Below are 24,061 nucleotides of genomic sequence, written 5' to 3' on the forward strand. Positions count from 1 at the left end.
CATCCTACCCTCCACCCCAGCGTCCGCCTCTGTCCCAACAACCCTCTGCACGTCCTCTTTCACTACAGGCATGAATTTTCTCTGTGGTCCTCTTTTCCTCTGCCCTGGCACCTCCATACTCAGCATCCTTTGACCAATATATCCACTATCCCTCCTCATCCTCAATGTCCAAACTGTCCTAGCCTGAGCCGTCCCTTTGCTGTGCTCATTGTCCATCCTGGTCACGCCCAACAAAAATCTTAGCATCTCCAAGTCTGCAACCTCCAGCTTGGCCTCCTGTCGTTTTAGGAAGCCGAGTCAGAGGCGGCAAGTTGAAGTAGAAATGTTCAGTTCTGCCAATGTACTCGACAGACAGGACGCAGAGAAAGAAATAAAAATAGAGCAAAGTGAACCGAACATTAATCATGTAACAAGGCCCGTTCAGGAAACAGAAAGTCCCATCATGGTAATATAAATGTAACTAAAATCCGTAAACAGCGGTTTAATGATTATGAGTAATACCACTGAATGCAGAGGCACAATTTGGCTGCATGCCATTAAGCTCAAATTCCAGCGCTATAAACAACGTCTGCAGGGTAATGCCATGTTTGTGTGAGTGTGTGAGTGTGTGTGTGGGCCACGTTCTGACCTGCTGCTGTGAGGATTGCTGACCAGCTCGGCTGCGGTGGGCGGGATGCTCAGATTGTCAGGGAAGCTGTCTTCGGGCGTAGAGCCCAGGTCGTGCTTGCCCTCCTCCCTTGCAATCTTGCCAGCAGCTTGAACAAACAAGACACCGAAGATAAACAAACACCGCACGCCATTAGCGAAGAACATCTGTGTGGTGTAAATATATAAATAAACTCTTGGCGGAGTGCTCTTTGGTTACTGTGATAAAGTTTAAGGGTCTTGACAAATATTTTACAGCTAAGGTCACTCACAAAGCACGTATGGAAAGCTACCAAAAACAATTACATTATGCCAAAAGTTCTCCTTTGAGAAGATGGAGAATATTTATGTTTTAATGAAAATTCAGGCTGCTTTCAGGCAACGAACCAAATGTTCTCTCACTTTTAGTCATCGGTGCTTAAAAGTCACCAGCTGCATGCATGAGAGTCAAGCTAACTGCGTGCTAAAGGGAACGGTGATATTTAAAAAATAAAATATGTTAAATAATTGGGGGATTTTTCATTTTCCTGTGTTTTTAAGACTGTCACAACCTGCATGCCAGGTTGTGGTATCGCAGTAGCCCAGTCGTTGACCAATCCAAATAATACCTGTGAGCTCACACAGCGGGGTTGCTGTTTTAATGTATTCGTCAGACAGTATTAAAAATGGATTTTGATATTCGGCGAAATCTTGTTATGAGGACTTGAGATTAGCTTTTTTCGCCATCTTGACATTTTGAAATGGGTTGTGATGGTCATTGGCTTGTGATAGCTAGTGAGGATATACAGGATTCTCCCTCTTTCTGATACACAGGCCAACATTTACTAATTTGGACTTAATATTTTATTCAGTACGACCCAAAATCTCATCAGGATCGTCACTTGAGGGCCATTTAGTCTTTGCAATGACAGGTACTGCCCCCCCTGCTGGCCATTAAAAATATTGTGGGTTTTAAGCACAGACCCAGAAGCTACCTATCGCTACAACTGATGGGGTCATTACACCCGCCTCACCGGCCGCTTCGTGCACCACCGATTACATCATCACATGCACACATCCATTTCTGCCGGCCTTCACGGCACAGCTACCCACTGCAGTGTTCTCCTGAATGATGAGGTGTCGCCACTCAGACAAAACTTCGGCATCAGCGCTGGTGTAGGAGGAGCGCAAGTCAAACCCAGGGGCAAAGAAATTTCAGAGATTTTTCCACAAAGTGTCATCTTTTCAAGCTGTTGTAGCATCTCCCGCTGTATAATCTGTGAATCTCTGAGCTTCTGTACTGTTAAATTATTAAAACGGTGGTAAAAAGTGACACTCGTGTCTTCCACACAGTGGCACCAGGTTACAGCGACAGCAGATGTGACGGTGCACACTGCAAGGCCAGTATAACGGGGGCCTAAGGCAGTGAGTAGATCCTATTCTTATGAGGGTTACACTACATTTAAAGTAAGATGCAGCAGGTAAAAACACTAGTAAAGTACAAGCACATTTGATGTTTAGGTTCTTGTTGTTTTAAGTATTTTTAGAGACATGACCCCAACTTCTATTCTTCTAAGAAAGGGGAAAGAGACAAAGAGAATCAATCACATTCTTACCGGTAAAGATCCTCTCATCAAACATTCTGGAAGACAGAAAGAAACACAGGCTGTGAGCGACTCTGTTTAAAGACCACCTCAGCTCTCAGGATAAAACTCAAGTTGCAAAAAACTGCAGAAGTGGAACATTGTCAACGGCTGCTTTAGCACATTAGCTGCTCTTTAAACAATCAGTCAAACATAATCAAACATAACTGAGTCGTTCCTTTTGTGAGCCCTGAATTCCTCTGACTAAAATTAACTGTGGATTAACTGTGATATACTCCTGGATTGCTTCCCCTTCCTTCTGGCACACGCTGCCACTCTCTGCCTGCCAGTGAAGCGTTCTTCTCCTGCGTGATCATAATCTTAGGTCTTATTATTTACAAACTTAAGAAACTACACTGTTGTTCTAAGGTCTTAATAGGGCAAAATATTACAGTTTAGACACCAGAAAGACATTTATGAGTATTTTTCATCATATCATGGTATTTGTATTTGTGTGACATCGTTGGCAAGGGAACCGCCCATGGACCTGGTGTTGAGCACAGTCTTACCTTCAGCTCAACAAAACAGAATCCAAGGAAGTGATTGTGGATTTGAGGAGAAATTCCAGCACACCTGACGCCACAAACAATAAGGGTCAAACTGTGGACTATATGCAGTCTTTTGTATTTTGGGGCTACCAAAAAAAATACAAAAAATACAAACTGTGAAGCAGAGAAAAAAGGGTCATCAACATTTGTTCTGTTTATGGAAACTGTACTCCTGTTACACTGATAAGACTATTACGACACTATCTATTTATTTCTTAGATCTTTTCTTGAGTCAGTTCTATTCCTTTGTGTCGTGGTACGGTAACCCATCTTTGAAGGATCGGAACAAACTGATCCAAACTGTGAACTGGTCGGGGAAGCTGATCAGTAAATCGCAGCTTAACCTTAAGTATCTGTATAGCAGACGGTTGGACGACCGGCTCCATTTCAATAATGACTCCCACTCCTTATTGGGGGGAGCTTCTTTACTCTGGATGGACGTTAGCGGTCTCACAGGACAGAGACAACTTTGTCCCAGCTGATATTAATCATCTGAATAAGCTAAAGCACATTGTGCACATATGTATTATTTATTTATTCATTTTTTAAATTTAGCTCTATTTATTAATTATAGCACTTTTAGCTTTTTTATAGTATTTTTAGTGAGAGAATTTGTGGTTTTAGTGAAGCCCAGATCACTTTTTGTCTATGTGAATATTATCAAGTCTGACGGCTGGCAGAATGTTTGCCTGCTCTTTTGACTATGAATCTATCTAAGGGCGTTCGTGTTAAACTGAGGCTGAAGGGAATTTATAGACATTCCCTTCAGCACAACGCTTCAGTTACAGTTAAGAGAGCCTACTGTTTGTATAAAAATGATCATGGACTGACAACAGGGAAGATGCCAAAAAAGCACATGGCTGCCTGCATCTGGAACATCTCTCACAGACAATGGGAATGTGATTTGATCTGAATTAATGACATTTTCAATCTTTCCTAATTGTATTAAGGCTAATGAGCTGCCTGCAGGATTCGTTAAAAGATGTGTTATCTCAAACAAGGCATGGTGGCTCATTTAAATTAGCTCAAACAAATGGATGGAAGAGCAGCCATTAGCGCAATGCGCTGGCAAAGGAAAGTCATTTGGGACATGAATGGAAATGGTTTACCACTCAGCGGGACGCAGTGTGCTGAAGGAAACAGACATTTAACAAACAGATGGTATAGGCTGGCGTGGCTGGTAGCTGCTTCTTAAAAAAAATCTTTCCCAAATGAAAGTTTCTGAAGGGACGCCATTCTGCAGTTTGGTGATAATTAAGCATCAAGTGGGTAAATCTGGATGGATCTCTGGTCAGTGAGTAAATTAGACGTTTGTAAAAAAAAAAATGCATCCAGGTGCTTCTTTGTTCTAACTACAACACTCTGACAGTGAGAGTCCAAGAAATGATGTCATGCACTTTCACCAGCTCTTGTCTTAAAGCATTTGTTACCGTTTGACTATAAAGCGGATTCCGTGGCGCTCATCCAGGATGCGTTTGAGCTTGGGGACTCCGTATGTGCACGGTCTCTTGAAGGGGATCTGGTCGGGGATGCCGATGATCTCCACGGCCCCTGGATCGCAGGCTATTTTGCGGTAGGGGACAGGCACCATGTGATCTAGACCCAATGCCTCAGCTGGAGGTAGAAAACAGAGAAAATTCTTAAATTTTAAATCTACAAAATAGAGTTAACTCATTAGCACTAGCAGCCTCCAGTGGGGTTATGGTGATGGACCTCGGGCACAGCTGATGATCAGAGTGATCGCAAATAGCTTGTCAATCAGGGGGACTTTTTTTATAGCTCATTAATGCATTAAACCAATACTATCACTATTAATTAAATAGCATTAATTCATGTATGCAGATGACTAGATGACCAAAGCAACAACTAGTCCCTGCCAGTGCTTGCATTTCTTGGCCTGTTCGTTAAAATGGCACTTACTTTAGCCTGTTGTTAGGTGGTTGCTAGGCAATATGAGCGCTATAATATAATTATAATATGTGGTGTAAAATTCAGCTTTTGTGGATATAAATGGGATGTTGTGATGCTTTTGTTAGGTCTTGTAGTTGGAAAAAACGATGATTTTAGCCCATATCTATCTAGGTGGTTGCTAGGCAACCTGGTGGCGTCATAATATTTCATGCATAACAGAAGATTTGTGGATATAAACTAAACGTTATTCTTGTGAAATGTAAAAAATGTGCTTTTTTAATTGCATAAATATTAAAAAGACGTCGTGTTAGCTACATTGTTGCTACGTAGTCCCTAGGTAATATAGTTATGATTATAATATACATCATAATATCTGATATCTGAACCATCAGGAGCATCACGGTTGATTCAGACTTCTGCGGTGAATCTTTGTAGAGTTTACGACGTAACATACATACGTGGCCGACGTTGCCCAGCCACAAAAGAAATAAACAAAACTTCAGGACGTGCTTCTCCCAGGTTCCCTCGCTTTGTTGTGGTCAATTTTTCCCTACAGTTTTTCCACTTCTTTGTATATTCTCACACGTCCATTTTAATAATTTCAACAATTTCCAGGAATTTGCTGATATTTGCGAGTCTTTATATTTAAACTACAAACCGGATTCCAAAAAAGCTGGGACACTAAACAAATTGTGAATAAAAACTGAATGCAATGATGTGGAGATGGCAAGTGTCAATATTTTATTCAGAATAGAATATAAATCATGGAACAAAAGTTTAAACTGAGAAAAGTTATCATTTTAAGGGAAAAATATGGTGATTCAAAATGTCATGGTGTCAACAAATCCCAAAAAAGTTGGGACGAGGCCATTTTCACCACTGTGTGGCATCTCCCCTTCTTCTTACAACACTCAACAGACGTCTGGGGACGGAGGAGACCATTTTCTCAAGTTTAGAAATAGGAATGCTCTCCCATTCTTGTCTAATACAGGCCTCTAACTGTTCAATCGTCTTGGGCCTCCTTTGTCGCACCTTCCTCTTTATGATGCGCCAAATGTTCTCTATAGGTGAAAGATCTGGACTGCAGACTGGCCATTTCAGTACCCGGATCCTTCTCCTACGCAGCCAAGATGTTGTGATTGATGCAGAATGTGGTCTGGCATTATCTTGTTGAAAAATGCAGGGTCTTCCCTGGAAGAGATGACGTCTGGATGGGAGCATATGTTGTTCTAGAACCTGAATGTATTTTTCTGCATTGATGGTGCCTTTCCAGACATGCAAGCTGCCCATGCCACACGCACTCATGCAACCCCATACCATCAGAGATGCAGGCTTCTGAACTGAGCGTTGATAACAACTTGGGTTGTCCTTGTCCTCTTTGGTCCAGATGACGTGGCGTCCCACATTTCCAAAAAGAACTTCAAATCGTGACTCGTCTGACCACAGAACAGTCTTCCATTTTGCCACACTCCATTTTAAATGATTCCTGGCCCAGTGAAAACGCCTGAGCTTGTGGATCTTGCTTAGAAATGGCTTCTTCTTTGCACTGTAGAGTTTCAGCTGGCAACGGCGGATGGCACGGTGGATTGTGTTCACTGACAATGGTTTCTGGAAGTATTCCTGAGCCCATTCTGTGATTTCCTTTACAGTAGCCTTCCTGTTTGTGGTGCAGTGTCGTTTAAGGGCCCGGAGATCACGGGCATCCAGTATGGGTTTACGCCCTTGACCCTTACGCAAAGAGATTGTTCCAGATTCTCTGAATCTTCGGATGATGTTATGCACAGTTGATGATGATAACTGCAAAGTCTTTGCAATCTTTCGCTGGGTAACACCTTTCTGATATTGCTCCACTATCTTTCTGCGCAACATTGTGGGAATTGGTGATCCTCTACCCATCTTGGCTTTTGAGAGACACTGCCACTCTGAGAAGCTCTTTTTATACCCAATCATGTTGCCAATTAACCTAATTAGTGTTAATTGGTCTTCCAGCTCTTCGTTATGCTCAAATTTACTTTTTCCAGCCTCTTATTGCTACTTGTCCCAACTTTTTTGGGATTTGTTGACACCGTGAAATTTTGAATCAACATATTTTTCCTTTCAAAGGATACATTTTCTCGGATTGAACTTTTGATCTGTCATCTACCTTCTATTCTGAATAAAATATTAACATTTGCCATCTCCACATCATTGCATTCAGTTTTTATTCACAATTTGTTTGGTGTCCCAACTTTTTTGGAATCCGGTTTGTATAATTATCATTCCTTGTATTGAGACAATGATAATTATCCTCTCACTGATAAATTAAAAAACTGCAGAGAAAAAGTATCAATCAACCCTTTTGTGTACACGGACACTAATCCGTACATTTGAGAGCAAACTGATGAAAAATCCCATAAGGGTGGGAAATTTGCATCGAGAAACACGGATCATTAGACTGGAGGTGACATGACTAATTCTTAAACTGCCTTGATGAACCATGCAAATACACACAAGTTCATCTTCGTATCTCTGCTCTCTGTCAAATAAATCTGTGTGTGTTTGTGTGTCTAGGGCAGGCAACGCTGATCCATCATCTCAAATTATGCCGATAAAAAGTTCTTGACTTGATTCCAAATGGTGAACTTTTGCATTTGGTAGCTTTTCTCTATCAAAGACAGCACGAGGATCCTGCAGCTGGTTTGCTTGCGAGCATCCTTACATGCTTTTAATGTATCATCGCTGCACACGTCTTCACGTTGAGCTGTTTTTTTTAGCCATTTGTGTAGTAAGAGGACCTCCTCACCGTATCTGCTGTTGAACAAGATCTGAACACACTCTCTCAGCGTGTTGATGTCTTCTGTTTCCCGAATGAACGCGTCCCATTTTTCTGTACGAAAACAGAGAGAAGGAAATGCGGTCCTTACATCAAAGTTTACTGCAGCTTTAGCCTCTCAAAGTGTTTTATCTGACTGTAGTGCTAAGGATCTGAAATTAATCTTTTCCATTTACTCAGCAACAACTTGGTAAATCAGTGCAATCTTCTTAAAGGATTATTCTCAATAGCTTAGCCCTTCTTGTTTAAATTTTCGCACAGGTCAGCCTCAGTTCAGTAAACAGTGCTTGGCTACTGTACATATCACCCTCCGAACAATAACAACAGCATGCAAAGTCTCCTCTATGGTTGTAGATTTAAGTAAAATCCAAACCTGTCGTGACATATAGTGTAACAGGAATAATTTTAAGAGGACTTTGAACCTCGTTAATAATAAAATAAAACCTGAGTTGAGCTTTAAGCCTGAAAATAACACATCTGTGATCACCGTTTGATAAACTGCGTCGTCGTCATGGTTTCCTAACGACCTCAAACACATCTTCAGTTCAGTGCTGCACAATGTACAGTTCTCAAGTCTATATGTATTTATATAATCGCTAAGAATAAGTTAGGAAACTGGAAAATGGAAGAAAAAGCTCTTTAATCGACTCATCCGATGAATCTGTAAAACCCATTACTGCTATTACGCTGCAGCCACAGAAAAAGGAGCTTTGATGCTAAGAACTAGTCGTGATATAATATGAGTGAAGCGCAGTGACAGCCTTTTATCCAAATTTGAAGCCTTAATGAGAGGAAATATAAGGGTAATATTGTGACTTTGTGTATAGCTGAAATCTTTCACATGAGCTTTAAATCCTTCTGTTTAGCTGTCAAGTACAAAATAGCATCAATAAAGACATCTCAAACCCATCAGCCATTTAAAATGAAGCCTATATCGTCTCGGTAATGCGTTCGAACGTACCTGATTTTTCATGCACGATGGAGAAGAGTAGCCTCTTTGAGATGTGGATGCCAGTAGGGCTCTGACCCTGCTCACCAGGTAGCCTTGTGGTCTCATCTAAAAATGCAAAAATAAACACATTTCAGGCAGAAATGTTAACATGTCATGCTTATATTCACTGCCAAGATGCACATAACCAGTGATACCCCTCATCCTGTATCTGAGGGATCTCACTATAAGTGTATCTAATAGATACACTTATAGTGAGATCTTTCTCAAATTAGTCTGACCTGACCTTGACCTTGAAGTCAAGGTCACCAATATTTGAACTCGTCTTAATTTTTTGGGTGTACATGTTGCCTGCACACATGACTAACATGACTGAGGGTAAAACCTAAACTGTGTTTTGTAATATTTGTCTACATTTATGAGAAAACTACTGACATTTCAAACCTAAGCGAACATACTGAATACCGAGGGCTATGAATGAAATGATTCCTCTAAGATGCGAGTATAACAAGGAAAAGTAGTGCTTGAGTGAAATACCAAACGGCAATGGTCTTTAACTGCAGATCTAACACTTCTATTCAGACCTGAGGCACAGGAGAAAATACTTACCTAGAGCTTTTACTGTATTGTTAACATTACGATCATCATCACGAATGCTCTGTGGATCTTACTTTGAACCTATATTCATATAATAGCTCTTATTCTTCTTGAATTCAAGTTTTCGGTGTTTTATAGTAACTAGTGACGGTCATTCAGAGGGAAACAGTTGAGCCCAATCTAATGAATGTGGTTAAACATTTCCCTACAAACACTGCATGTGTGATGAAGAGCAATTTGAAGCCCTTAATCCCATTCTTAAATGTGTGGCACACACGTGTCAGATCAGCTTGTTGACTGTGGCTCATCAGGTAACAAGTGAACTGGACATGCATCACAATACTGCAGCGGATTTCTGTTTATGATCTAATTATGATCAAGTGATCAGAGCTGCAGCAAAATGATTTTCTTTGAATGGTTTAGAAGGACTGTTACACTCCTAGTTAGTAGTGCCAGCACCAGCCGAAGGTCCGAATGTAGAGAAGTCGGTGGGGACAGTTAACTGTTAAACTATGAATAATCGGCTTCACAGACATCTTTCACAAAACATCACAAAAACGCGGCTATAAATCACACCAGCACCATTTCAGAAGCAAGAAAAGTGTTTATTCTGCATGTGGCATCTTTTATTTTTGTAAATGAACCACAATCTCTTCCTTTCTTACTCTGTGCCCTCCTCATCTGCACTGTTTGAAGTAATGTCCATAAAAGAAAACAAAGACCTATAGGTGCTTTCTTTAGTGATGCAAAGATCAGAAAACAGCTGTGTTCAGTAGGTTGGAAGCCAGCACTGTCTCCAGTTGCTGCTTCCAACTAGCAGGCACGGCCAGCAACACGTCCCCCCCTTGCTGGATATACTATTAACCCCGAGACTCGGACATAACAACTCACCTCGCCCCTATTCCATTGCTGAAATCCACCTTAACACATGTTGTATGTTAGCTTACCAGTGTTAGCGCTGTCCTTCGCAGATGTGCTCTTCTCTGACCCAGGTGTCCAGTTGGCCAGCCTGTCCTTGCCCAGGTTGAGGAGAGACATGGGTTTGAAATCCAGCTTGCCGTCTGGGTGGGGTTTGGAGGACATGGGCATGCCGTACAGGAAGTTTGACAGAACAGAGTTGCTGGAAGTGGCGGGACTTGACGACGTGACTGCTTGCGCGGTCGTCTTCGCTGGGCCGTGGCTGCTTTGCGTCATGACCGCAGTGGAAGCGTTGTGATTGACATCAGTGCTAGACTTGGTTTCTCGAGACAAATCTTCCGGTTGCCTGTTCACAAAGACAACAACACAATCAAAAAGGGAAATAACTTGTAGGGCTACAAACACGAGACTATTATGTTAAGATTTGCTGCCTGACTGGTTAGAACATCCTTGATACCAAAAAGAATTAAATAATAGACATTTAATAACATCATTTGGTCTCTTTACTTGCTGCCTCCAGCCCTTTGCTTTTCAAACAGGCCCAAAACTCCAATTAAATTCTGCACAGTCTCACAGAGCTGCATGTTCATATTTAGCTTCATTATACATTAGTAGAGAGGAAATCCCCCAATTTGTTTTGGGCAAACATGTGACAGTTAGCTTTATTACACACAGAACAGAGTCTGAAACAACTGTCATGTTTCAAATTTTAATACGTTCTAATAAAATAATTTTTTGCAGCTGCTTGATCAAATAAAGTCTTAATGAATAAATGAGACTGAGCTAAAAAAGAATGTGGTCCTCAGTCTTGTGACTGATCCTGGCCTGCTCCAGCACCAGTGCTTCTTCTTCTACACTCACAAACCACGAGTGAAATCATTTCTGCCGTTTTGACTTTCCAAGTTTTTCAAAAATCCTTTCTCGCGGTGCAATAAATGCTGTGCAGAGTTTTGGTGTCTGTTAAGCCTTTAAATTAATGGATCTATTACTCAAAGTGGATTTCTTGGATTATAAAGTGTTTGATTAATAACACAGCCACTTTCATTATTGTAATACAGCACTGTTCTCAGCCTGAACTCTTGCCAAGTACTTTCGCTGATATTCAGAGTTCATACTACCCTGTTACAGAGTGCTACAGAGCAACTGTTGTCATGGGGACAGGTATCCAGCTCAGCGGAGATTACTGTAGAGCTGGCTACACAGTTCAACACGCCCACTAACAGGGCAGGGGCACAAATCATTGCTTTCATGCCACATAAATATGTGCTAAGCAGTGAATTCAGGGAGAAACGGCATCAGATTAAGCCTCTGTGGAGTTACAAGGCCTGTGTTCAAACAGTCCACTTGTTTAACCACCCACTATACAGCATTTGCAATATAAGCTGTTCACTGGGGAGCAAGCGCTGACAGCTGTTTTAGTGAAACATGAACAGTTTATGCAACTAATTTCTATATTTTACATCATTTTCATCAATGTCTAGTAGGATGTAACACGCTACTACTGCTGTTAGCGGACCACGACAAAACAGCAAAAATAGAAGTATGCACTACAAAGTATTAGCTGGCAAAACATGAGAAAAACATGCAAACAGGAGAAACATGCGAAGCTAAAGACGGCTGCAGCGGTCAGGACTGTGTGGATCTCCTCTAAATAATATGTACAAACTGCACTTGTAAAGCTCACAAGTCTGCCACAACTATGCACAGTCATTTGAGAGCAGTTTTGGGTTGAGAGCAGTCTTTAAAGACCGGCCGAACAGCCACCACCACCAAATTCAATATTCTGTCTACTTGAAAGGCGCATCTCTAATATATTTCAGACACTGCTAACAATTATCGTTAATTATTTATGTGGCTGAAACCAAAAGCAGAACATCTGCACCACATCTAAGGCGAAGGACACAACAGCGTAGCTGTTTTTGGATATGCACATGTTGTAGTTTACATGCATCTCTCCAAATGACAAAAATCTGTGTACATTTAACTTTATTTAGAACATATTTCAGCTGGACTTTATCCACCTACACAAGCATAGCGACAATTAGAGCCGTATTTGTGCTGTGTGCAACATTTTGTCACCCATGAAAAGCAATGAAACACATTAAAACATCATTTTTTAGAAGCAGCTGACCAAGTAGATTAAAGGTAAACTACTAAAACACGCCTTAAATGTTTCTTTTTTGTAGCCATTTAATTTTTTATTCTGTTTGATTGCTATAGGAAGGCCAGTCAAGCTGCTGTTCTTGTTTATAATATTCAGCAGTCTCTCCCTTTGTCGGACATCCACACCAACTGGAGTGGAGCTGGTGGTGATAGTGCTTCTGCTCTGTAGAGCCACTCTCAGCTTGAGGATCATTCAAAGCTGATGTCGCTATGTAGAGCTGGAAGAATGAGCACCAACTGCACGCTACAGTCCGACACGGTGGGCATGGAGACTTACTGGTGAGGCAGCTGATTATAGCTCCATATTTATTCTTCTTTATAAACTCAAACATGCGTGCACCTTGTACACAAACACAATCAATTTACATGGAAATACTGGATGTCTTTTTAAAACTCTATCTACGACGAATGCACCAAAGTCTGTTCCCTTCCAATTAAAAACTGCACAAGAAAACATATCAGGGCAACTAACACAAGTTCATCTTCACATTGACGTTATCAGAAATGCAACAACTGCTTTCAGAATGCGATCCAACCATTCACAGTCTCTCACTTTGCAGACTCACCTTTTCACGGTGAAGTGGATGCGATGGCTCTGCTCCAGGATCTTCATCAGCGTCTTGGTGTCATACTCAGAGGGCTTCTTCAGGGCGACTCCCTCAGGCAAACCATGAGCCACCACGCAGCCGGGGTCCTTCTGGATCCACTCATAAGGCACAGGGACCAGGCTGCTCTTTCCCACAGCCTCACCTGCATACCGCATGACGCACTGAGTTTCGCTACCTGACTTCCAAGAAACTATATAAAAGTGGCTCCCTGTGCTCCAAACATGGATTGCTTCGGCACTGCTTTATGAAAAAATCTGGTTTAAAAAAGGGACTACTCACTGTAGAGCACAGTGAAGACTTCCTCCACCATCTTCCTCAGAACAAAGACGTTGGACTGGGCATCTGATGGAGCTCTCGGTTTCCCGTGTTCAGCATCCTTACTCGGTTTGCTGAGATCGCCCTCCTGGTCTTTGGTATGGGAATTTGCTGCAGTCAGATTTTGCAGGCATGGCACCCCTGACCCCAAATAAAAGAGAAATGACTTTAAAAATGTCCAAAGGAGCTACAGTATGATTTAGGAGTAAGTAAACTCTTTACCCCCAACAAAGTCATTCATTTGTCTTTGAAGGTTAAAAACAAAACAAAACAAAAAACAAATGACTGTGAGCCTGGTTCCTAAAACTAATGACTATGTCACCTTTTGAAAAATAGTGTCATATAAAACGAATGACTTGTTTTTCCAACAATGTGCCGAGATAAATGAAAATAATCTCCAATAAAGCGGGGAACATTAAGCCGTTCAGTTTGAGCCTTAAATAAATCAAAGCAAAGTTGAGCCAATGTTCTCAGTAACAGATGCCTGATGAAAATAAACTTGATGAACTGGTGTTACGGGCACAGACAGTATAAAAGAAGGACGGGGCTGGCGTGACATCACCCAGTGGGCTCTGATGTCCTGTTGTGAAGCCTGTAGCGTTTTTAGCAGTCGCCATCTTGACCAGACAGGGATGGATCTGACCATGAAAGCATTCAAATATTCAGTTTAATATCCAGTATGTGCCAAATCACAACACAAATCACCTTGAGGTGCTTTATGTTGTCAGGTAAAGACCCTACATTAATAGAGAGAAACCCCCAACAATCATACAATATGAGCAGTGGGCGACAGTGGGAAGGAAAAACTGCTTTTTAACAGGAAGAAACCTTCGACAGAACGTGGCTCAGCCATAGGCAGCTGTCCACTGCTTGACTTTTCAGACCTGGACTCTACGTCCATCTTTTAAACTGTCCATGGTTACGGGGGAGGATATACTGCGAACTGAGTGTATTATCTGTTGCTTCACCTTACCTCTCAAGTACGGTGAACAAAGGGGGCTAAATGGATCAATGCCAACTTCTAAGATATATTCAACTTACAACCTTGGATGCTAGCATAGCTAATGGAAATGAGAGTAAAATGAAGGAGTAAGAGACACAAAGAGACACAAAATCAACAATAAATATACACTAAAAACCAAATAGAACAAAAAAACAAGATAATATTGGTCTTCCAGCCAAAAATATGACAATAATATGTCTGTGGGTTAGGGTCTCTTGAGTCACATGAATCTTGTGCTGGCTAAGTGAAAAGTTGGATTTTTAAAAAACATTATTTGTAGCATCGCCACAAAAGGAAGTGATAAATTATAGCAAAAAACCCCAAAACAAACAAAGTATCATTTACTGGCCAAATTGCTGTTGTAAACAACCTGTGGTGTGAGTCAGAGCTGTTATGAAAGTGTTTGTTCGCTCCATTAGTTTGTTCAGTTCTAACAGAAAAATGGAATATTAATTGAACCTATCTCCTCCTACAAACGCACGGTGGGTTTTCAAAAGGAGTGCTATAAAGTATTGTCAGTAAATTTGTAAACATAATTCATCAAATGGCTTTGCTAAATAAGATATGATGAGACACTTTGCTGATGTATTGTTATTTGGGATAAAAAGGGGGGGAAATGTGGCTCTGCATCTGCTTTGGTGATTTATTTCATGGCGACATCATTTGATGTTGAGGTAAGCTGCCGTGATTATTAAAGCTCTCAGATAATCTGCGTCTGTGCAAGCACAAAACGAAGATTTCTTCGGGGACACAAGTGACACAAGCGTATTTTAAGTAACGGCCTCACAGCTGCGGCTGTAATGAGAGCGATCGATGTTCTACTAAGACTGAAGGAATTATGGGAAACGACGTTCAGAGCGGAGCTTACGGCAAAACTTGTAGAAGTCTGTTTGGATTTCCCTCCTGGAGTTGAGGAACACTCTCCCCTTTTCTGTGCCGACGGCGATCACGCTGTCCTCGTGCACGGTGACGCACGCCACCTCGGCGTTTAGTTTAGACATCGCCATGCACTGCAAAACAAGGAAGCTTTTAGGTTTCCAAAGGACCGGAAACACTTTGTAAACTGATGGCTTAAACAAACAAAATGAAAATGTCAGTGATGACTTCCAGTTGCGGTGAAGAACTTCACGTACACTTCCATGTTGGGCATGAATCTTTGTCATTTTTGGCTTTTAAGGGTTTCCTTGATCTGTTCTTTATTCAGAGTACAATAATTGTACAACATGCATCTCTAATGACATTCAAAAACAAGAACTGGGTTGTTTCCTTTTTTAGATTTTCTCTAATCCACATGTGGTCTAAAGGACGCATAGAGGCTCAAATCACACAAACACACATCCTTACAAGTTGTACTTTGACCAGACGCTTTTGGTTCCAGTCAGTGAGCTTCTGGCATAATTCTGGCTGGATATTTGACCAGGTCAGGTTCCTGGCACATGAATGGCTTTTAAGCATACTCTTCTAATTTTAAATAAGGTTGAGGTCGGGCCTTTGGGAAGCCCATTTCAAAAGCCGAATATTAAGCCAGCTTCAATGCGTGTTTGGGATCATTGTCCTGTTGGAAAACCCAGTTGTGTCCAAGTTTTAACCATCTGGCTGTTGATTTGAGGTTAGGTTAAAGAATTTGGAAGCACTTTGCCTCATTCATTCATTATTCATTATTCCATCCACTACCACTGGCAGCAAAACAGCCCCAGAGCATGATTCTACCACCTCCATACTTGACACTGACCTTCCTTAAGTTTGAAAGCCTAACCTTTGGTCCTCCAACTATAACTCTTGTACTGTAACCAAATAGCTAAATTATTGTCTCGTATAAACATAAAACGTCTCCAGAGGGGATTTGGCTCGTCCATGTTTGCAGCTGCAAATTTCAGTTGACCCTGAAGTTGTCGAATTTGGAGAGTAAAAGTGTAAAAGTGTATGACTACTTCAGAACAAAACTGTAAGAGTCAACGCATGGCGGTTTATTTGTTAGCCAAAATGAATCCAAGACTAAACGCAGGACTTCTGTAAGTGTACAACACGCCTGGTGAACCCCCCCCCCCCCCCCCCCACAACTATATGCACAGTTAAATTAGACCAATGAAGTTATTTCATTTGCAGAGACAATGACTTTGCTGTTTCTCATAAGCTTGCATTTCTTAGTATGGAGCAAGACTTCTTCCATTTGAGTTATTATAGGAATCGTTTCCTGGCTTTTACTTGAAACACGTTAACAAAAATTATTAACAATCTTGATATTACTAGAAGAACTGCCTCCTTATTTTCTTGGAATTAAGCAAAATACACCATTCCTCCCTTATATTCAATGCATGCTCACATAAACAGAAAAAGTAAAAACTATAGTAACACTTTTATGGTGGATTTCACAAAATGTTTAGGAAAAAAATGTCATTCTGGCCCCACGTGTCAAAATCTCCAACAGGAAATGACGCTGTATGACCCTTGATTATGAACATACCACTGAGTCGAGGGCAGACACCAGGCTGGTGAGGATCTCCTGTCTGGCTGACACCAGCGGGACCTGTGGCTCGCCGCGGGAGTTCGTCCTGATGCCGTCGCATGCCAGCTTCCTGATCTGAGCCATGCCTCTGCGGGGACCGGATGAACACAGTTTAGACAGGCAGCCACAGAGCGACACAGACAAACCCTGCATGTGTCTGAGGATGCATTCCTGTACACATGCTGCAGTGACCTGCATTCAAAGCAGGTTCTGCTGACATCATGTGGTTTGACTTTAAGCAAATACAAGCTTATATTCAGAACGCTGAGCTCTGAAAGGTGAATAATTAATTCAGAAGGGAGGGAGGGTTTCCTTCACCTGTTTCACACAAATACGGGTCTGCAGGCCTCATTAGGCTGGATGTCTTGCTGGGACTTTTAAAATGATTGCTGAGCAGATATATTTACCATCTTTAATGTGCCAGCATGCTAACATTATCACAAAACAAAAAGCAGAAGAGAAACTTACTGGAAACCGCTTTAACTGATGTATAGAAGCAGGACCACACCTTAGACGCTTCTTTTCCTGTTATATGCCTATAAATGGATTCCTGCCATGTATGCCTGTTTGTTCTCATTCTCCATGCCCGTCCACCCACCCCTCTACTTTCTTTCTAATATCACCTCTCTTAGGGGCCCCAGGTGGGTCTACAGAGCAAAGAAGCAATTGTAGATCCATGCCAAAGTCATCATGCTGCTCCACCGTTCCCATCTGCCAGATGCAACTTGCACAATTCAGCTTCACTAAAGGAGTATGAACTTCAGAGGGGGGATCGGGATTCATCCTCTGTGGAACATGAGTGCCAGGAGAATTATCCTGGTTACAGATTTTCCAAATTGTCCAACTGAGCGCCTCCAAGCTTATTAAATCCTTTTCAATACTGGTTTCACGTGCACTACAAGATAATGACGTAAATTCACAGCATGGGAGCTTTGGCACACCTGAGTCACCTGCAAATCTTTTGTTTGTACATTGTGTTCAGGCACAGAGATTTAAAAAAAACCGTCGTGCTGACATTGAAAAACCTGTTTGGGACTACTCTTTTTTAAAAAGAGACCAGAGTAAGTGAATTGAGAAAGACTCAAACCCACAAACTGAACTGACAGTGGCACCGATATCAATCAAATCCATTCAATCCATTACGTTAATCCAGCATAGTGAGTACAGCCTCAATTCTTAACCTCATGAACTCCAGAAGACGTTACAATGAGAGTCTGCTGCATGTTGATATGAGTGCAAGAACTTAATTCTGCATAAGTCTCAGCTTATTGCAAGCAAATTACAATGAAGTCATCACTGTCAAGACATTTTTTCATCCTCTGTTAAATCAAACACGTAATTTGTGGATATTTGTATTATTTAAAATGTTTTTCGGTTCACTGTAATTCAATTATTAGAAGTAGAAAACCTATTATGTTAAAAAACCAGATACATTTCGGGTGTCATAACTCACAGGCCAGTTCCTGTTTAATTCCTGACTTCACTGGGACCTTAAACTTTTCTCCTTAACAGATCTGGGTGTTAAAAAAAGAGGTACTGGTTACAGATTATTAAAATGAGTCCTTATGTTTCCAAAATAACTGCATCAGCATCGTATCGTATGAGTAGCTAAATCAACTAAGGAAGGCATAGAAAAAACGGGCCATGTAAACAAAAAACAGACAGGAAGTGTTAAAGAAAAGCTGCTCGGCTAAAGCCAGGCACTATGTTCTCATGGCAACTGAAACCCGTCTCCTTGGAAACTAATCTCGGGGCATTTGAACAATGCAGCTCTGGCCTTTAATCTCTCCAGACACTGGGAACCATTATACTAGCCTCTGGCAAGCCCAAACCACTGACTCAATAGAGAGAGAGGACACAGAGGCAGAGAGACAGACAAGAGGCAGAGGGAGGAAGAGGAGGGTGGGTGTGGTGGGGTTCAGCTGCACCAGTTTGAACGTGCCAAGTCTATTGGCCATCTAAATCTGCATCCCCTGAGGCCACAGCAAACATTACCCCCTCCCTCCTAAATTATTATGGCCTGGAAATAGATGGCCTCTTTCCCTCGCATATTTAAAAGGCAAAGGAAGCAGAGAGAGAGGGACAAACGGTGGGGATAAGCAGAGGCTCGGGATAATGCCATGTCAATTGCTTTGCGAGAAGAAGCTCAAGCATAATGTCACAGTGCTGTTATGGTTCTCCGTGACTATTGAAGAGTTCAACATGAAACGGCTTTCATAAATAAAGCATTTCTCAAAATCAATGAGTCTATTATGATCCCGAAAAAAAAGGAAAGCCAAGATTATTTATTGCAAATCCAGCTGTTGATGGAGAATGAGGTGAACTTTGCAGGCATGTGGGGACTGTTCACTATGATTTCATCCAGACAGTCACTTCTACAAAAGCTCAATTATACTCTAAGCCTGCAAAAAGAGGCTTACGATCGTTGTTAGTATAAGCAACAGTCATGCAGTTTATTTAACATAACAGGGGTTTTCCTGAAGATAAAGAAACTATGCCGCCCAACAGAAAGGGGTTGTCCTTGGACTGTGCCCAAGTTGTGCCCAGCTTGCTCAAAGTAACAGGAAAATGTGGAGATTTCTTTAAAGTAAGGCTACACTGACTCTTTGTCTTAACCATCTACGGACCAGTTGTACTAAGGTCCAAAATCATCCTGGACTAGGGCTGCCACGATTAGTCGACTATCAAAATCGTCGACGACTAATTTAATAGTCGACGCGTCGTTTGAAGCTTTGTAAGATCCCAAAAGACGCAGGAATAAGTAGTAGGATTTAAGAGTGTAATAACGGACTGAAACAGAAGATGGCAGCACTGCATGTACAAGGATGCCAGCTGCCGTTAAACCCCGAAGAAGAAGAAGAAACTGTGTCCCAGAATTCATAGCGCAGCCCTGCTCAGTTTCCAACAATGGCGGCAGCTAGTTAGTTTTAATATTACTCTTATTATTCTTTCTGGGTCACAAAATAAACGTTTAACATATTTTCAGGCGAGAAAGTAGCTGTGTAAACCTCAAATATCTGCTCAGTTTATCAAGACACCACATATTTTCAAAAGCGCTCCGACGTTTTCGGAGACTTCTGTTACCCACTAGCTCGATAGTTAGCCGGGGGCTAGGCTCACTAGAGCCGGTGAGAACACCGGCAAATCGTTTTCAAACCTACCGCCGTCTTTGGCTACTCAGGTTAAACATGATATATAAGTCACTTAGATAACTTAAAAATGTTATTGTTTGGCTTTTTTTTAGTATTTTATTTGTTCCTGAGTAAATCGATTTGGCTGAGATTAAAGTTAGTTTTTGCACAGCTGAATAAACCTCAAGCAGACAGCTGATTATCAGAAGTGTGAGATGCTCGAGAATATTCTCCGGTGTCCTGTTATATTTTAGATAGCAAGGAGCAGACGGCTGAGTTTATTAAACTCCACCTAAACAATCTGCAGATTTCATTAAAATTTAATAAACTATCATCTTGTCTTTATTTTTAGTTAGCACAGACCTTAAACACTTAAAGCTGTAAGCTAATGATAGTTATATAAGAGCAGATGCTGCTGGTGCAATAAGCTGTACGGTTTACGTCCAATGGATGCATGATCTGATTAGTCGACTAATCGCAAAAATAATCGGTGACTAGTCGACTATCAAAATAATCGTTTGTGGCAGCCCTATCCTGGACAGAACAATTTTGAGCCATTGATAAAGGTCCTGCCTGATAGGGCTGCTCAATTATAGCAAAACTATTAATGACATTCATTTTTGTCCAGTACTGACAATATGGTTATTTAATACAAATGTTCACATGCACTGGAAAAACTGTGGATTTGCTCTATTTAAAAAAGGAAGAAAGATAAAACTCTTTTTATTAAGTGAGTTTTCAGTAACTCTGATTGCAGCTCAAATGAATAAACTAAATGAATGAATGTGACCTGAATTAAAGCAGCCACAACCTGGCAATGAGCAAATGGGGACTACATGAAAGAGCAAAAATGAAGGAAAAGAACATGCTGCATGGGAAAACGCACAAATTAAAGAAAACCTTTATTTTTTATCATCGGTGTAAGCCACAATTGACTTTTAAATGAAAATTCAATTCCATTAATTCGCCTATAACATAATCAGTAACCCGATATGACACAAAAGACATACGACTTTCTCTCTATCTGGTTATGATCTAGTCAACTTGCAGTGTTTCGAATGCGTGTTAAGATTCTCTGCAAACTGCCTGAACATCATCATCAGCAAGTGGTAAATGAATATAATGAATTCAGCTTAATGCAAAACCAAAACTCAGTCTGAGTGCTCAGCTGTTAATTGACACAAGACATTTTTATGATTACATGAAACAAAAAACTCAGCGTAGCTATTATACCTCAAGTTTTAATGTTTTACTTTCTACAAACAGAGAGAAACATAGCCACATCAAGTCAAAACCCCTTATTTACTGTAATATACAGTGCTGTTGTTGTACTATAATGGATGCTTATATTAAACATAACCTAAGTTCAAACAATGAAGTCAGCATATGTACAAGTAATCCCTGTGAGCCTAAAACTCAGCCTTCCTATTGCTTTAAAAACTGACGTTTCTTCCTACTGTTGGCTCTGTATGATGTCGTTAAGAGTTAAGCTATATGTTTTACAGTCATCACCGGCACACAGCTAGCTTGATGTGAGCACAGAAGCCCCTCCTACTGCTGTTCAAAACCTTCTTTTGTGAGAAGCAGCCAATCGGGAGGGTTGGCTTTCGGGGTGATACTTATGTAAAGCTTGTCGTCTCAAACTAACCACTAAAGGACTTTTATACATACATTTATACAGCGCTTTTTACGTTTCCACACACCCCGATGGATTAATTAGGGTCCAGTATCCAGGATTATACTGTCAACCTTTCTCTTAGAAGATGACCTACTCTACCTCCTGAGTGTAAAAAGAATAAATACATGGTGCTGGAAATGAGCAGAATAGGTCCCCTTTAAGATATTTAGCCACTGTTTTTGAAGGCACTAAAACTTTAGATTTTAATTCCCTAAATAAATACTAAACCTCTATCTTGCATCAGAGGTAGGCAAGGTTAATGTTAGTGTGACTCATAAGGTTCAATGTTTCTTGCTGACTAAGGTGAATTAAAGATAGATATATTTTAGTACGAGGTGCTCCTATAGAACTTATGTGGTGTAGGGACAGCACCTGGTCTACTGCAATTCTTACAAATGTAGACAAATGTAGACATCTTTTCATGTATTTGTGGCTCAAAGGTGTGTTTCAAAAATGATCAAATTACATAAAGAAACTTTAAATAAAAAGGCCTGCAGGTAAACACCAATTATATTTAAATATATATATATAACTAACTAACTATTATTTGTAAATGGTGTAGCATAATAATACCACTCAAGGTCACCATCACAGAGAGATGGGTTTCCAGCACACCTGATTAGCCACACAGGTGTCTCCAATTATTGTGGCTGATTAGGCCTGTGCTCAGGTTGAAGGTTGAAGCTAATGGCAAAGCTTCGTGAACCAAAATAACTGGGTGTGTCCTGAGATGTTAAATTTCCACTGTGTTATAGCCAACATCAGGTAATGGAGGTGCTTTTTAAACATCCTTTCCTGTTCACAGATTTGTGAAGTATAGATGTGGGAAAAAGCATCGAAAGCTAGTTCGTGATGCACTACTCAAGGTTGAAACTGATTGTAAAGAAAGTTTATTTTCTGTATTTCATCCTTTCATAGCTTTGAAATGTTTTCAAATGGGGGTCAATTTCGCCTTGGATCTAACCAGAAAAAACGATGTGAACTGAGTTTTTATTGTGCCGTTTATGATGCCGCTGATATGTGGTGCTGTGCTCAAAAAGCCAGTGTTTCAGGCTGGCATAAGTAGCATATTTGTGTGAGGAAACTGAGCCAAAAACAGACTGAAATCGTTCCAGCTGGTGGTGTGCAACTTAAGAGTCTGTAAATGTTTTAGTTTCACCGGCCCAAAGAAGTGCGAGCCAACTCGGGAGTGTAATAAAGATGTCAATCAAGCGCAGTCCCTCAGAAGGTGTCTGAATTGGGAAAGGGAAGCGAAAATGACGCTTAGTCTACAGTTCATCCTGCTAGAAGAATTATATGCAAGTTATTGAGGGTAGAGTGTTTTGGTTTTTTTTGTCCCTTTTCATAGAAAGGCACAGCACCTTGCTGTAAGTCTGGGTGTGGTTTGATAGATGTTATCTAACATTTCCTTCCAGCAGCAGACAATCCTTTTGTTTGCTGTGTCAGAAGCCATAAGTCACCACTGGTGTGATTTTTCTTTTTTTTTTCTTCTAAGTTCTCCAATGTTAAAAGTTGAAATAGAGCTCTGCTGTAACACCTTAAATTTCAAATGACTCCTGCAGAGGGTTTGATTTTTACTCGGTTAAAAACCTTTTTATTGGAGTAAGAAAGGGTATAAGTGATATAAGGAAACTGATAAAGAACCAGCTAAACTTTTTTTTTTCTCTAAACCTTTATCTGACCAGAAGCTTCACTTACTGGTCAGTTTAACAGAACTTAAACTATGTTAAACTGTATTTTACTAAAGAAAAATTAAAGTAGACTTCGACTACAGTAATTTCAACGGAGTTGGCACGATGCTGTCTTCATACTGCACATGTGTTTAAATGCTCTTTAAAAAGTTCACGTCACAGCTGAGGTAAATAGGAAAGGTAAGCAGTGAAATCGCATATCAGACATGGCTGGGATGTCTACTTTTTCCCCTCAGCTAATTTCTCCAAACACCAACAGCTGATAGTTTCACTCCAGTCAGCTGTTTTTAAAAACAAACTTTAACGTGTGTCTACAAGAAAGCAGCTGAGGTTAAAACGACGAGAAAATAACACACTAATGTCCAAATTAAACGCTCGCTGTTTGGATACATGCAAACACTGATTTAGAGTACCTAACGCTGTTTTAAAACTGGGTGTAATTATAGGACGGCTAGTAATTTCTGTTAAAGTTAACTGCGGCGCAGTGCCTGTGTGTCGAGGCTGGTATGAAAGTCGACAGCGCTGTTAGTTATTCAAATCCTTTGGCTGAAAGTTGAAATGTGTAGCTTCCTTTCTTACACTTGCTAATGCGGCTAGCTGGCTTTGTTGTATTAGCTGGGTAACCTTCTGGTAAGTGATAGCGTTAAAAAGAAATATGGGGGATAATTTGCCAAGCAGACAGACGCTGCATCCCAGTCATAAACAGAGGCTAGCTGTCCGCTCGCAAGGTTAAAGGGAGGAGTCCCTGAAACCTGCTAACTATCGGTAACCTTTCTCTGCTACTTACCATATGTCTAACTAATAATCGCTGGCTAATTAGCTAACGGTAGCATTAGAACGTTGAGCTAGCTGTGCGGCGCTAGCCCCCTTTATGCTAGCTAGCGCTAGCACTTTCCTTTCATCTCCTCCCCCAGTTCCGAAATTAGGTTATAATCTGTAATTTCTAAATGCACAATCACAAAAG

General features: G+C 40.9%; 1 protein-coding gene and 1 long non-coding RNA gene across 4 annotated transcripts in view; one reads left to right on the forward strand and one right to left on the reverse strand.

The window, feature by feature from the left end:
* Positions 1 to 24,061, reverse strand: part of gtf2ird1 (GTF2I repeat domain containing 1) — a 42,842-nt gene that overhangs the window by 17,300 nt on the left and 1,481 nt on the right. For all 3 annotated transcript variants that reach the window (XM_085173749.1, XM_085173748.1, XM_085173747.1), the window contains exons 2-11: positions 16,556 to 16,685; positions 14,960 to 15,101; positions 13,053 to 13,229; positions 12,732 to 12,915; positions 10,032 to 10,348; positions 8,500 to 8,595; positions 7,509 to 7,592; positions 4,246 to 4,429; positions 2,241 to 2,266; positions 629 to 755 (exon numbers count right to left, since the gene is read on the reverse strand). In XM_085173749.1, the coding sequence (XP_085029875.1) occupies positions 629 to 755; positions 2,241 to 2,266; positions 4,246 to 4,429; positions 7,509 to 7,592; positions 8,500 to 8,595; positions 10,032 to 10,348; positions 12,732 to 12,915; positions 13,053 to 13,229; positions 14,960 to 15,101; positions 16,556 to 16,681 (1,463 nt within the window). In that variant the 5' untranslated portion in view covers positions 16,682 to 16,685. The remainder of the gene's footprint in view (positions 1 to 628; positions 756 to 2,240; positions 2,267 to 4,245; positions 4,430 to 7,508; positions 7,593 to 8,499; positions 8,596 to 10,031; positions 10,349 to 12,731; positions 12,916 to 13,052; positions 13,230 to 14,959; positions 15,102 to 16,555; positions 16,686 to 24,061) is intronic.
* Positions 16,681 to 24,061, forward strand: part of LOC146510442 (uncharacterized) — a 30,538-nt gene continuing 23,157 nt past the window's right edge. The window contains exon 1 of the long non-coding RNA XR_014876311.1: positions 16,681 to 22,171. This is a non-coding gene — a long non-coding RNA (uncharacterized LOC146510442). The remainder of the gene's footprint in view (positions 22,172 to 24,061) is intronic.

Source organism: Neolamprologus multifasciatus, chromosome 10, assembly GCF_963576455.1.
Source record: "Neolamprologus multifasciatus chromosome 10, fNeoMul1.2, whole genome shotgun sequence".
NCBI lineage: Eukaryota > Metazoa > Chordata > Actinopteri > Cichliformes > Cichlidae > Neolamprologus > Neolamprologus multifasciatus.